We start from the raw sequence: 14128 nt of genomic DNA, 5'->3' as shown, positions 1-14128 counted from the left end.
GGGAGAAAGGAAGAGGGGGAAAAAGGAAAAGGAATAGAGAGTGGAGAAAGAAACACACACACACACACACATTGCTTTCAGTGATATAAAACTTCCATATGGTCTTAGTTTGTCAAAACATTCTGTAGGAGTACTGCCGGAACTTTCCACCCACACACATATTTAGTTTTTAAATCCTCAGTAAATTCACTACACTTCCTCTGTATGTGTGCGTGTCCTTCTTTCCTCTCCATTTTTTTTTATTTTCAATTAGATTTTCCATTGGTGATAACTTGGCTGCCTCAATGCCCACAATAATATCAAGAGAAAGTGTAAACCACATTTTTTTTTTCCTGAAAGATTATCCAGGTTTCTGAAGATGCCTGAATTGTGTCAAACAACATCTCTGTGCTGATGATCCTGTCTGCATTGCTCCATAACTGTGCCTCTTTAATTGCTATGGCAACAGCACAATAGAGCCAATATAACCACTGAGACTGGAGACTCCTTACGTGAAATGTTAAACACCATTAAGAAAACTGAAACATAATGGATAGCATGACATCTTAAAGGCTCAGAGACTCACCTTTCAGAATTCTAAAGAAAAAGGGTAAATCATTTACTAGATTTGAAACACTGATTAATGGCATTTAAATTTGTGTTATATCTCATCTTATACCCTTTCAAAATGTCATAAAATCAAGGTGAATTCTGAGGCAGGAGCTGCTCTATTCTTGGAAATTAGAAGAAAACAGGGTCATCTGCTACTTTGCAATGACAGGATAGTGGTTTCATGGCATTTCACATCTGCGATGATGTTCCCTATCCTGGACCTTTCTTCTCCTCCATGTCTGTTGAAACTTGCACACTGATTAGCCTGCAAAGAGATGTGATATAAAGAGAAACGAGTGTATGAAGTCCAAGTTGGAGTGTTAGACGACTAATAACGTCTTCAGACTTTGCCTGAGATTCAGTTTCCTCATCATTCAATACCAACCCAAGAGTGGAACACAAGCTCTTTCTACCCTGATGTTTCCCACTGGCGTGCTATGGGGCGATGGGGGCACACTTCAGTTTTAAAATTGATGGAAAGCCACAGTGTATCTTGGAAAATATCTCTGTATCTCAGAGTTTCCTTTCCTGTGACTGACTATGTAAAGGCCCCAGGCTCTTCTCTCCCAGGGTGTACTTCCTTCAGCCTCCTTTTCCACACAATGACCTTTCATTTTAATTTTTCAAATTGGAATTTGGCTCACCCTTGTTTCATTGCCCCCTTTAAAATCCATGCCGCAGGCTACTCACTATTCCCATACAAAATGTATTATCAAATGATTATGCTAAAGAAATAACCATCTACTCCCCAGACAAATTATACCTATTCCTTAGAGGCACTACTCTCTTAATTAGTTGAAGTTCTAAATATAAATTATCTTACACTTTTATACACATATCACCCCTCACACTTCCCACATATTTCCCACTTGTATCTGAACATCCGCAAGGAGTGCTTACAATCAACAGAAATTCATTTTAGCAAGCCAGTTGCCACCTGTGCCAGTTGACCCAGCTTCAAACTACTGCTGTTCTCACTGTTGGGAATCTTCACAGCCTCTTAGCACTAGGCTGTTTTAGGCTGCTCTCTCTCCCCAAGCTATTTTTTCTGCAGGAGAGAATACATTCTCTTTCAGAGTTACTAGTAGTATTTATTCTCAGAATCCATGGACCCTCAATGACATTATAGAGTTTCTGCAGGCAGACTTCCAAGTGGGCCAGAAAAGGGGGCCCATATCAGTGGGAAAATACTGAGACCTCTTTATACACAGAAATCACTCTCCCTTTTATGAAGTGGAAACTATATTCTTAAAAGTTAGTTAGTATTGCCTTAAGTTTTTGGGTAACTTCAGTCATGTCTTGACATAACAAAAATAAATGAATGATGGTAGTTAAGTGTCTCATTTGGGTTGTCATTAAGTCTCTGTCAAGGTGCTTTTATATCTCTACTGTGTATGTCTTCACTGTAGTAATCTACTAGTACTTTTTAAATGTAGTTTTTTTACGAACAGAGATCAGGAACATAAATGAGGAAAACACTTGATGAACTAAAAGAGTCATTATTGTTAGAATAAACACCTTATGTCTGAGTGCTACATAATCAGAAAAAACACAAATAAATATAACATATATATATATATATATATATGGCATCATCTTATCCTAGGAAAAGCTTGGGTTTGGAAATAGATAGATCTCCATCTTAGACCTACATTTTTTTCTTTTCTTTCTGGTGGCCTTGAGGGGATTCCTTAATATTTCTTAAATTTTATTTCAGTATATAAAATGAGAAAAAAAGAACCATTTTATATGGAGTTCTATAAAGATTAAATAGGATTTAGTATGATAAGTACATTGTATAACAGGTCAATCTTAGTTTTCTGATGTAAGCTAAAAAAATTAATATTAAAAACATTTTTGGGGCTGCCTGGGTGGCTCAGTGGTTTAGCGCCACCTTTGCCCAGGGGATGATCCTGGAGACCCCGAATTGAGTCCCATGTTGGGCTCCCTGCATGGAGCCTGCTTCTCTGCCTGCCTGTGTCTTTGCCTCTCTCTCTGTGTGTCTCTCATGAATAAATAAATAAAATCTTAAAAAAAAAACAAAAACATTTTTTAGTGATGCCTGGTGGCTCAGCAGTTGAGCACCTACCTTCAGGCCAGGGCGTGATCCCAGGGTCCAAGGATCAAGTCCCACATTGGGCTCCCTATGTGGAGCCTGCTTCTCTCTCTGCCTGTGTCTCTGCGTCTCTCTCTTTCTGTGTCTCTTATGAATAAATAAATAAAATCTTTAAAAAAAAACTTTTTTTAAAAGAAATGATATCTCTTTGTATAGCTTTCACTTTAATTCTAAAAAACAAAGAAGTACCAAAATACTATACATCTACGAGGTAGATAGAACATGACAAATATTCTATTTATTAAACTTGTTTGTGTTATCAGTTTCTCAGTCTCATTTCCTCATCTATAAAATAAAGAGACCAATACTTCCTTCATGTTACCTATGCTCAATGGTAAGTATTAATTTTTTAAATAATTGCTTATTTTAGTAACTGAGCTCTTATCTGTACTCCTTTAGTGTAAGTAATATGGATTTAGGTATATATATGCCATGTTGAGTAAAAAAATATATATGTATACACACAGGGATAACAAAAATTACACAATCCTCAAAGACTCATTTTATTTGTATAAATTTAAATATCAAAATGCTTTTCACAGTCTGCCTCCTATTATTATTGTGAATGTGCTTATCCTCATCCAATCTCAGCCTTCTAAACTTGGTAGGTTCTAGGAAAGCACCTTGCATGTACTGCAGATGCTAAATAAATATTGCTGAAAGAAATTAGTAAAAGAATGAGTGAATTGATGCACAAGTGAATTTTTTAAAGATTTAATTTTTCAGTGTACTTGGGAATTTTGCTAGAGATTATTAAAATCAAAGATCAAAGAATAATTGTTCAAGGTTATAGTTGCCTTGTTTTGACATTCAAATTTAGCAGGTTCAATAGTAATATTCTCTGTATATGGTTTAGTAGAGAATAGAAGGATAATGTTGTCCATTTATAGTACTTGGAAAAAATAAACAGAAAACCTAAAATATTAGAAATGATTATCAAATGTGTTTCATTATCTAAACTGTATTATAAAATATCCTTTACAGTACTACAACCATTCTGACACCTCCTTAAGCAACTCATCAGCATCAATAGGCATCAGCATCTGTTCCCAGGTATTAGCCTGGGCAAAGGGACACTAATTGAATTGATAGAGTTCTGTCGAATGATGGTGAGGTGGCTTCTGAGGAGTCCAATAGCTTTCCTTTAACTCAACATATAAATTGGTACCATATTGGTTTCTGCAGAGAATAGATTATACTCTCAGTTGGTTGTAAAATCTAAATTTGCTTGTATATCCTGTTCTAGTTGCCAAATAAATACTGATTCTCTTGAGCATATGTTGTGTAATAACCATGGGCTGAAAGAGGGATGCAGTACTGGAAAATCATTTTCCAGTTTTGTGTGATAGACTCTTCTTTGTTTATAAATGTGTCACTTTGTGTCTGAAAAGAATTAGCTTGAAAGAACATATAATGTAGAGATGTGTAAATATTATCTAGAGAGCTACAGTTGTATGACTATTTACTGAGTTTTATCCCCACTCAAATATTATTATTAAAAACAGATCTGTGTTGTTTGCATTTAACTGGTTACAGAAGGCAATAGACAAATGTTTTAAAAGAGTTTAACTTAACTAGATGAGAATGGGGTTAGTGTGTTTGATGATCTTCATATTTTTTTAAACTTTTTTTTTAATTTTTATTTATTTATGATAGTCACACACAGAGAGAGAGAGAGAGAGAGAGAGAGAGAGAGAGAGGCAGAGACACAGGCAGAGGGAGAAGCAGGCTCCATGCACCAGGAGCCCGACGTGGGATTCGATCCCGGGTCTCCAGGATCGCGCCCTGGGCCAAAGGCAGGCGCCAAACCGCTGCGCCACCCAGGGATCCCTGATCTTCATATTTTTAAATCATGCATTCCAACAAAACACAACTACTCTTCTCCTCCATTCACACTCATTTTCTTCAAGTGATAATATATTACTTCAATAAATAAATATGTCAATGATTAGTTTGTGAATTTGTGGGAAGTGAAAAATGTTCCTTTACATGATCCCTATCTTCCATCTTCTACAAATTTTGAAACCTCTACTCTGACCTAAGATAACATGGGATAGGTCATTAATCACAATCGTGAGTCTTTCATTAAACAGGTCTCACCTAAGCAAAAAATAAACAGGATTTAAAAAGTGGTCCACATTTTACTCCAAACTTAATCTTACTTTCTAAATCACCATATGGGCAGTGAAATCATATCAGGCAGTGTATATATTGGTGAAGTAAATCAGATTATGAAACAGGATGTATAATTTGAGTTGGAATGGAATCACATCTTTGAAGATATATGGCAGAATTTTTTTTAATTTATTTATTTATGATAGTGAGAGAGAGAGAGAGAGAGAGAGAGAGAGAGAGGCAGAGACATAGGCAGAGGGAAAAGCAGGCTCCATGCACCGGGAGCCCGATATGGGATTCGATCCCGGGTCTCCAGGATCGCGCCCTGGGCCAAAGGCAGGCGCCAAACCGCTGCGCCACTCAGGGATCCCGATATATGGCAGAATTAAGAAAATGCGCATTTCTAAAATATGACTAAGTTCTAATCAGCTACCAATAATGTGTCACTTTATAAATTCTTCCTTTGGAACTGGAATTTGGAAACAAAATAGAGACCCAGGTTGCCTTTTTTTAAACTTAATCAACTATATTGGAGCACACTTGACATAGAATGCACCGACATTAGGCGTAGAGTCAGTGAATTGTGATGAATGTATACACCAGTATGTATCCCACTCTTGCAAATAAGATACAGGCTGTTTCCGGGACCTCCCCACCACCACCCCAATATTTCCTTGTGTTCTTTTCCAATCAACCACCCTCCAACTAGGCAACCACTGGTTTGATTTCTTTGTAGGCTAGTTTTGCCTGTTCTAAATGCACATATACTTGGAAGCGTACAACATGTATTGTTTTACTTCTGAAATTCTTCTGTTAGAGAAAATCTTTTTGAAACTTGAATTGAGGGATCCCTGGGTGGCGCAGCGGTTTGGCGCCTGCCTTTGGCCCAGGGCGCGGTCCTGGAGACCCGGGATCGAATCCCACGTCGGGCTCCCAGTGCATGGAGCCTGCTTCTCCCTCTGCCTGTGTCTCTGCCTCTCTCTCTCTCTCTGTGACTATCATAAATAAGTAAAAATTAAAAAAAAAGAAAGAAACTTGAATTGATCAGGCGGTCATAACAAAGTACCACAAACAGGGCAGTTTACACTGAAGTTTATTGTCCCACAGTTCTGAAAGCCAGAAGTCCAAAATCAAGGTGTCTGGCATACCTAGTTCCTATTGAAACAGTGAAAAAGAATCTATTCTCTTCCTACCCCCTAGATTCTGGTAGCCTTAGGCTTTCCTTGGCTTATGGATATTATTCTTATTGTGCTTCATGCTGTCTTCCCTTTACACATGTCTACCTTTGTGTCCAGATTTCCTTTGTTTATAAGCACACAATCAATTATATTGGATTAGGGCTTGCACTAATCATCTCACCTTAATTTGATAATCTGCAAAGACCCTATTTCCAAATATACTCACATTCAATGGTACTGGAGATTAGGACTGTAGTTTTTTCTTTTTAATGGAGATATAACTGGGATATAACATTGTATAAATTTAAGGTTTAAAACATGTTGATTTGATACATTTATATATTGCAATAAGACTGCTGCTATAGCATTAGCTAACACCCTTATCATGTCACATACGTATTTCTTTTTGTGTGGTGGGAACGTTGAAGATCTAGTCTCTTAGCAACTTTGATGTCTATAATGCAATGTTGTTTTCTGTAATTACTACACCATGCACTAGATTTCCAGGACTCATTTATCTATTGGTTGTAAGTTTGTATGTACCTTTATTCGACATCTCCCCAATGCCCCAACCTCCCACCCCCTGGTTACTACCATTGTACATTTTGTCATTGAGATAATTTCCTTAGGTACTCTGTATTTTCAGATAAGAATGGGGAAGAATTGGGGAGGAAAAGAAAATTGAAATGAATCTTCCAGGAAACCCAGACTTTCAGTTTTAGCAGAATGATGGGTAAGAAGTAGAACAGCACAAGGAAAAATAAGTCGCTTAGGGGTTTCAGCTATAAAAAGACTTAGAGAGGGGATGGAGAGCTCAGTCCTTTTCTTCCTAGACAGGTATGTCTGATTTTAAACCACAGAGTGTCTAGGGTTGAATTGGTAGGATACAAGAAACTTCTTAGATGAAACCTCTACCTTCATAGAATCTAAGGCAGTTCAACTGCAGCCAAAAACAACGAAATGCAGGGATGAGATCAAAGATCAAAGAGCTCTCATTGGCCACCAAAAAAAAAAAAAAAAAAAAGCTGGAAGCAGAGATATAAACTTGGCTGATGTCTCCAAATATTTGGAAATCAGATAGTCCATCTATAGAACAGATCTCCAAAACCATCCTAGTTCTAAGATCCCATGTCTTCTTGAATAGCAAATTCTCAAGCTTGGTCTCAAAACAGTTGAGACTGTAGTGAACTGAATTATGATAATACCATAACAAATGACAGAGTTAACTGCACAGCATAGAAAGCAAGACTGTAAAACTCTGAAAAGATAACATAAGAGAAACCCTAAATGATCTCATGTATGGTGATGCTTTTTTATATACAACACCTAAGATATGTCCATGAAAGAAATGATTGATAAGTTGGATTTCATTGATATTCAAAACTTCACCTCCACAAAGGACAATGTCAAGTGAATGCAAAGACAAGCTAGAGACAGGGAAAAGTATTTGCACAAGACACATCTGATAAAAGACTGTTATCCAAAATATACAAGGAAGTCTTAAAACTCAATGATAAAAAAAAAAAAAAACATAATTTAAAAACAGGCTACACACCTTGATAGACACGTCAACAAAGAAGATATACAGAGGGCAAATCAAATATTGAAAGATACCCTACATTGTAAGTCATTCAGGAAATGCAAATTAAAAGAGATGCCAGTATACACCTATTAGAATGACCAAAATCTGGAACACTGACATCTCGTGCTGGGAAGGCTATGGTGCAACAGAAAGTCTCACATTGCTGCTGGGAATTATGGTGGAGCCACTTTGGAAGACAGTTTGGCACTTTCTTAACAAAACCAAATATATTCTTACCATACAGTGCAGCAACCATACTCTCTGGTATTTACCCAAAGGAGTTAAAAACATATATCCACACGAGAGGCTATACACAGTTTTGAAGAGCAGCTTAATTCAGAATTGTCAAAACTTGGAAGCAACCAGGTGTCCTTTAGTAGATGGATGGATAAATGAACTTTAGTACATACAGAAAGTGGCATAATATTCACTGCTAAAATTAAGTGAACTAGTAAGCCATGAAAAGACATGGAGGAAGGTATTACTGAAGCATATTATTAAGTGAAAGAAGTCAATCTGAAAAAGCTACATACTATATAATTCCAACTATATGAATTTAAAAAAAAGGCAGAATTATGGAGACAGTAAAAAAAGAAAAAGAAAGTGGCTGCCAGGGATGAGCCAGGGGAAGATGAATAGCCAGAGTGCAGAGGCCTTTCAGGGCAGTGAAAATGCTCTGTATATACTGCAATCGTGGACATTTGTACGTTTGTCCAAGCCTATAGAATGAATGTACGACACCAGGAGTGAACCCAATGTAGACTATGAACTTTGGGCGATTATGATGTGTCAAAGTTGATACACTGATTGCAGCAAATGTTCCATTCTTGTGGGAATGTTGTTAATGGAGAAGCCTGTGTATGTGTGGGAGCATTTGGTTTAGAGGAAATCGCTGTACTTCCCTCTCATTTTTGTTGTAATCCTGAAACTGTTCTAAAAAATGAAGCTCTGAAAAGTTTGTTAAACTTTTCAAAGATAGACTGGTTTCTCTCTACCCCAATTTATGCCAGATAGGTCCTCTTATTTACTTTTCTGTTTGGGTGGGGACGTTAGAGGACATCTATGGAGCTCTTCCCTTTCATCAAAGACTATTACTTTCTGGAATATAGTTACTGAAAGTTTATATCCTCATTTTGATGTTATTAAAAAAAAAAAGCAAGCAGTGAGTGTCCAGCTCATCTAGCTTATTTGATTACTAGGGTGCAAATTATGTAGGGTTGGTTTTTGTTTGATTCTTTTGTAGCTTTTAATATCCATACCAGAAGCACTATTTATAAACAGATTAAAACACAACAGAAATGTTTTATAAAAATATCTACCCACAGACATACCATTTCTGTTGTTTTTCATCATTTTGTAAAGATTCAAGTTTCCAACTGATACGATTTTCCATCAACCTGAAGAGATTTCCTTTATATTTTCTTATAGTGCAGTTCTTATAGTAATGGAATTTTCAGTTTGTTTGTCTCAAAATGTTTTTATTTTACCTTCATTTCTTGTGAATATGTAAGTTCCCACCCAGAGTGACTCTTTTCTTGAAGTGCTTGCAATTTCCAAAAAGAAATCAATGAAGAGTCAGCCATTATTTTTATTTTGTTCAGTTTATTTTCTTGTAATGTGCCTTATTTCTGTGCTGCTTTTAAGATCATTGCTTTTTTCTTTGGTTATCTGCAATTTGATTATAATGTGTCCTGGTATGATTTTCCTTTTTTTTGAACTTGGATTTATTGATTGCTTTTTATTAGAAATGTGAAAAATATTTGCCTTTATGTCTACTTTATGTCTACTTTAAAGCCTTCTTCTGATGTTCCAATTATATGCTTATTAATATTTTTGACTTCTTAATATTCTTTCACAGATCACCGAGTTTTTGTTCATTTTATCCCTCCATCTTCCCCCCACCTCTCCAGTGTTTCAGTATTGCCCTGTTTCTACCTATAGGATTACTGAAGTTCTTTCTTCAGATAACGCTCTTCTTTCTGCTGTTCTGTCTCATAAATTCAAGCCACTGAAGACTCTCTGCACTCCAGTCCATCCTCTTGTCCATCCACAAGTCTCCTTGTCTTCCTTCCTGTGCTATGCTTTGAAAAGGGTCTCCAGGAGCAATGATAGGGTTCATTCATTTTTTTATTTGCTTTTCTCAAGGATCACCATTCTGTGCTTTTTTTTTCCAGTATGTGAAAACTATATATATATATAGTTCTTTTATATATATATAGTACTTATATATATGTAATAAGTACTATATATATAGTACTTATATACTTACATATATATAGTACCTATATATATGTATATATATCTAAATATATATGTCTAAATACATATATGTCTCTCTCTCTCTCTCTCTCTCTCTATATATATATATATATATATATATATATATATATATATATATTTGTACTTAACATTGCTGCTTATTGTGGACAGGCTAGTTTAGTGCCAGTTATTCCATCATAAAGAGAAGAGTAAGACTACTTCATTTGTTGAGCTTGACAATTCTTATACATTACAACCACATTGAATGTGACATAAAATAGGCATAAGATAAATCAAACCTATATGAATATGTTTTATTTAGAAAAGTTGGTACATTATTTTCAGAATAATTCCATATTTTATATCTTCATCAGTTAAAAATTTGATTTTTTTCTAGCTGTTTTCCTTGGCATTTAAAACCGCATGTAACTTATGAAAACTTTTAATTGCATATGTATTAGTATTTTAATTTTTGATGATTAATTTCAAGAACAAATATTTCAGATCAAACTGGGAAATGAGAGTATCAAGATATTTTAAAAATTATATTTGGGTAAATTTGGTACATTAAGATTTTAAAAGAAAAAGTGGAATTATAGCATCTTTTGGGACTCACTGTCAAGAATTTTGATGACTACTTTTCATAAATTATCTTCAAAAATCCAATTTTATATTGAATAAACTATTCTAATATTTAAGGAGCTCAGAGTATTTGTGGTAAATTTTTAGCCCTTTTATTTTTGAGAACCTTTATTTGCGGTTAGATTGTGAAGGTTATACTATGTTCAAGATGGTTTGTAAAGATAAGTAAAGTTTAATTAATGATTAATTACTTTCAAATATGTTACAAAGTTAACAATAACAAATGCTGTCTTTTATTGTTTCTATTCTGTAAATTGAAATGCTTACAAATCCTTAAATATATCTTTGAAACTTATAAGATGGTTTTTCAGGGTTATGGGGAAGTTTCTTAACTCCTACCCTCCAGTCTGAGCTGAATGTCACTTTGTTGTACATCAAGGAATACCCTGGACATATTTCAAAAATAGCACATAATTTACAGAATTGTAATAATCTATTGGCTTCTTTGTTTTCTCCATTTGATTTAAAATCCCATGAGGCAATGAATGGTATATTTTTCATCCTAGTGTCAATTATAGCCTACAATACAGAGTGGATATTTTATACTTGTTTGTTAAGTAAACAAATGAGTAAATCATTTCTGTATTGCAGATGTATGTTGGCAAATTGAACACCAATAAAAAATAAATTTGTTATTAAAAAATAAAATAAAATAAATAAAAAGGATTATTACAGCAGGAATATGAACTTTAGAGAAATGACTGGATGCTAACACTACATTTTGTATCTTTTCTTACAGGCTATTAAATCTGATCTACAATGGAAAAATTTCTTTTTTATCTGTTTTTCATTGGCATAGCAGTGAGAGCTCAGATCTGTCCAAAGCGTTGTGTCTGTCAGATTTTGTCTCCTAATCTCGCAACCCTTTGTGCCAAGAAAGGGCTTTTATTTGTTCCACCAAACATTGACAGAAGAACTGTGGAACTGCGGTTGGCAGACAATTTTGTTACGAATATTAAAAGGAAAGATTTTGCCAATATGACCAGCTTGGTGGACCTGACGCTATCCAGGAATACGATAAGTTTTATTACACCTCATGCTTTTGCTGACTTACGAAATTTGAGGGCATTGCATTTGAATAGCAACAGATTGACTAAAATTACAAATGATATGTTCAGTGGGCTTTCCAATCTCCATCATTTGATACTGAACAACAATCAACTGACTTTAATTTCTTCTACAGCATTTGATGATGTCTTTGCCCTTGAGGAGCTGGATCTGTCCTACAATAATTTAGAAACGATTCCCTGGGATGCTGTTGAGAAGATGGTTAGCTTGCACACCCTTAGTTTGGATCACAATATGATTGATAACATTCCTAAGGGGACATTCTCCCACTTGCACAAAATGACTCGGCTAGATGTAACATCAAATAAATTGCAGAAGCTACCACCTGATCCTCTCTTTCAGCGAGCTCAGGTACTAGCAACCTCAGGAATAATCAGCCCATCAACTTTTGCGTTAAGTTTTGGTGGAAACCCTTTGCATTGCAATTGTGAATTGTTGTGGTTGAGGCGTCTGTCCAGAGAAGATGACCTAGAGACTTGTGCTTCTCCAGCACTTTTAACTGGCCGCTATTTTTGGTCAATTCCTGAGGAAGAGTTTTTATGTGAGCCTCCTCTCATTACTCGTCATACACATGAAATGAGAGTCCTGGAAGGTCAAAGGGCAACTCTGAGGTGCAAAGCCAGGGGAGACCCTGAACCTGCAATTCACTGGATTTCTCCGGAAGGAAAGCTGATTTCAAATGCAACAAGATCTCTGGTGTATGACAACGGGACACTTGATATTCTTATAACAACTGTAAAGGATACAGGTGCTTTTACCTGCATTGCTTCCAATCCTGCTGGGGAAGCAACACAAACAGTGGATCTTCATATAATTAAGCTCCCTCACTTACTAAACAGTACAAACCATATCCATGAGCCTGATCCTGGTTCTTCAGATATCTCAACTTCTACTAAGTCAGGTTCTAATGCAAGCAGTAGTAATGGTGATACTAAAATGAGTCAAGATAAAATTGTAGTAGCAGAAGCAACATCATCTACTGCACTACTTAAATTTAATTTTCAAAGGAATATTCCTGGGATACGTATGTTCCAAATCCAGTACAATGGTACTTATGATGACACTCTTGTTTACAGGTAAGAGAAATTAACCTAATGTTTATATTTGCCATGCATATTAATCTAGGGTTTCTTCATGTACTACTGACTTGTTTTTTTTTTTAATTGGCAGTGCTACTGTGTGTTCTAATTACAGCACTCCATTTTTGTTAAAGTGTACAATGTAAGGTTTGTGAAAGGTGATTACCTGTGGGGAAATATTTTGAATGGTGTTATTTTTAGAGAGTTCAAATTTATATTTAATATTATGCTTACTTACCTTTTTCCCCTTCATCTAAGAGATGTGACTATCAGAGAATAAGATTGATTTATTTTAAAAACTCAAAAACATACCAGAATTTACACATCCACATGAGTGTTCTTTCCTTCAAGGAAGTCACGTTGGGAGGCTATTCCATTATCCCAATGATGCTGGCATTGCTCAAAGCACTTTTGGAATTATCTTTAGAATCTTCGTCACACTATTTTGAATATCCTCAGTGGTGGCAAATCTTCGTCTTTTGAGGGTGAATTTGAATTTTGGAAACAAGCAAAAGCCATATGGAGCCAAGTCTTATGAATAAGGTGGGTGATCAAGATGGGTATTGCCATTTTTGGTCAAAAATAGGATGTAACTATAAAATAATGAGACTGATTTTTTTGAGTGATTGAGTTATATGCATGTGTATTGTTTCATATACACTGGTTCTTAAGACAGTTCCAAAGAGAAAGTTGATAAATATTTTGAGCAGTGAAAGTATCACTGGAGTTAAGTACATAATCTCCTCATAAGGACTTTGATGGAGAATTTCAATCTGATTATAGATTTTCTGGTATGTTTTTCTAAAGTTCAGCCTCATTGATTTATAGTCACATCTTGTCCAATTTCAATTGGAAATATACATTTTTACTTCTCCATATAATTTCACTCATGATAGACTATTATTACTCCTAGGAAATGATGCAAACTCATGGTTTTGAAATATACTTATATATTTTTTGTCTTGAAGCTTCTCTGAAATAAGATTAACTCAATTTTATATACCCAGGTGAATTCTTGAAGATAATTTGATTTTCACTCATGTATGGAAATGAGAGAACTGTTTAAAAATGAGCATGGGCTAGTGGAAAAGACAAAACTGGCCCAGCTAGCCATATGATCCATCCTGGGCAAAGTTCTACCTGACTGGGTTTTAATTTTCTCATCTTTAAAAGCAACCGATTAAAGTAAATTATTTCTAATATCCCTCTCATCACTAAACATATGATCATGTAAACTATGATGCATGCATATTAGCATAAAGTAGTTTGTCCTTCTCATACTCAGCTCTTTACCTGGGCTATCCATTATTTAACCTTTTGTCAAAGAAGAATATGTGCTTCTACCCCTCACCTTCATGTAGCTACTAACATTTTATTTTGTTTTATTTTATTTTATTTTTTATTTTATTGTTTTATATATATGTGTAAATAGGTCAGCTTTTACTTTCCAAATTATATGATTCTCATCTTGCCATGATAAGTAAATTCTATGTGACCT

The 14128-nt window shown here is 35.3% G+C and overlaps 1 protein-coding gene across 2 annotated transcripts in view; it reads left to right on the top strand.

Moving 5' to 3' along the window:
* The window catches only part of LRFN5 (leucine rich repeat and fibronectin type III domain containing 5), a 122538-nt gene that overhangs the window by 93636 nt on the left and 14774 nt on the right, over positions 1-14128 (top strand). Inside the window, exons 2-3 of one of the 2 annotated variants that reach the window (XM_055309279.1) lie at positions 11223-12627; positions 13058-13146. In XM_055309279.1, the coding sequence (XP_055165254.1) occupies positions 11243-12627; positions 13058-13079 (1407 nt within the window). In that variant the 5' untranslated portion in view covers positions 11223-11242 and the 3' untranslated portion in view covers positions 13080-13146. Of the gene's footprint in view, positions 1-11222; positions 12628-13057; positions 13147-14128 lie in introns of those variants that run through there. The other variant, XM_055309278.1, reaches the window with a different exon arrangement.

Source organism: Nyctereutes procyonoides, unplaced genomic scaffold (assembly GCF_905146905.1).
Source record: "Nyctereutes procyonoides isolate TBG_1078 unplaced genomic scaffold, NYPRO_anot_genome, whole genome shotgun sequence".
NCBI classification, from domain to species: Eukaryota; Metazoa; Chordata; class Mammalia; order Carnivora; family Canidae; genus Nyctereutes; species Nyctereutes procyonoides.
This window is presented reverse-complemented; position numbering and strand designations above follow the sequence as displayed.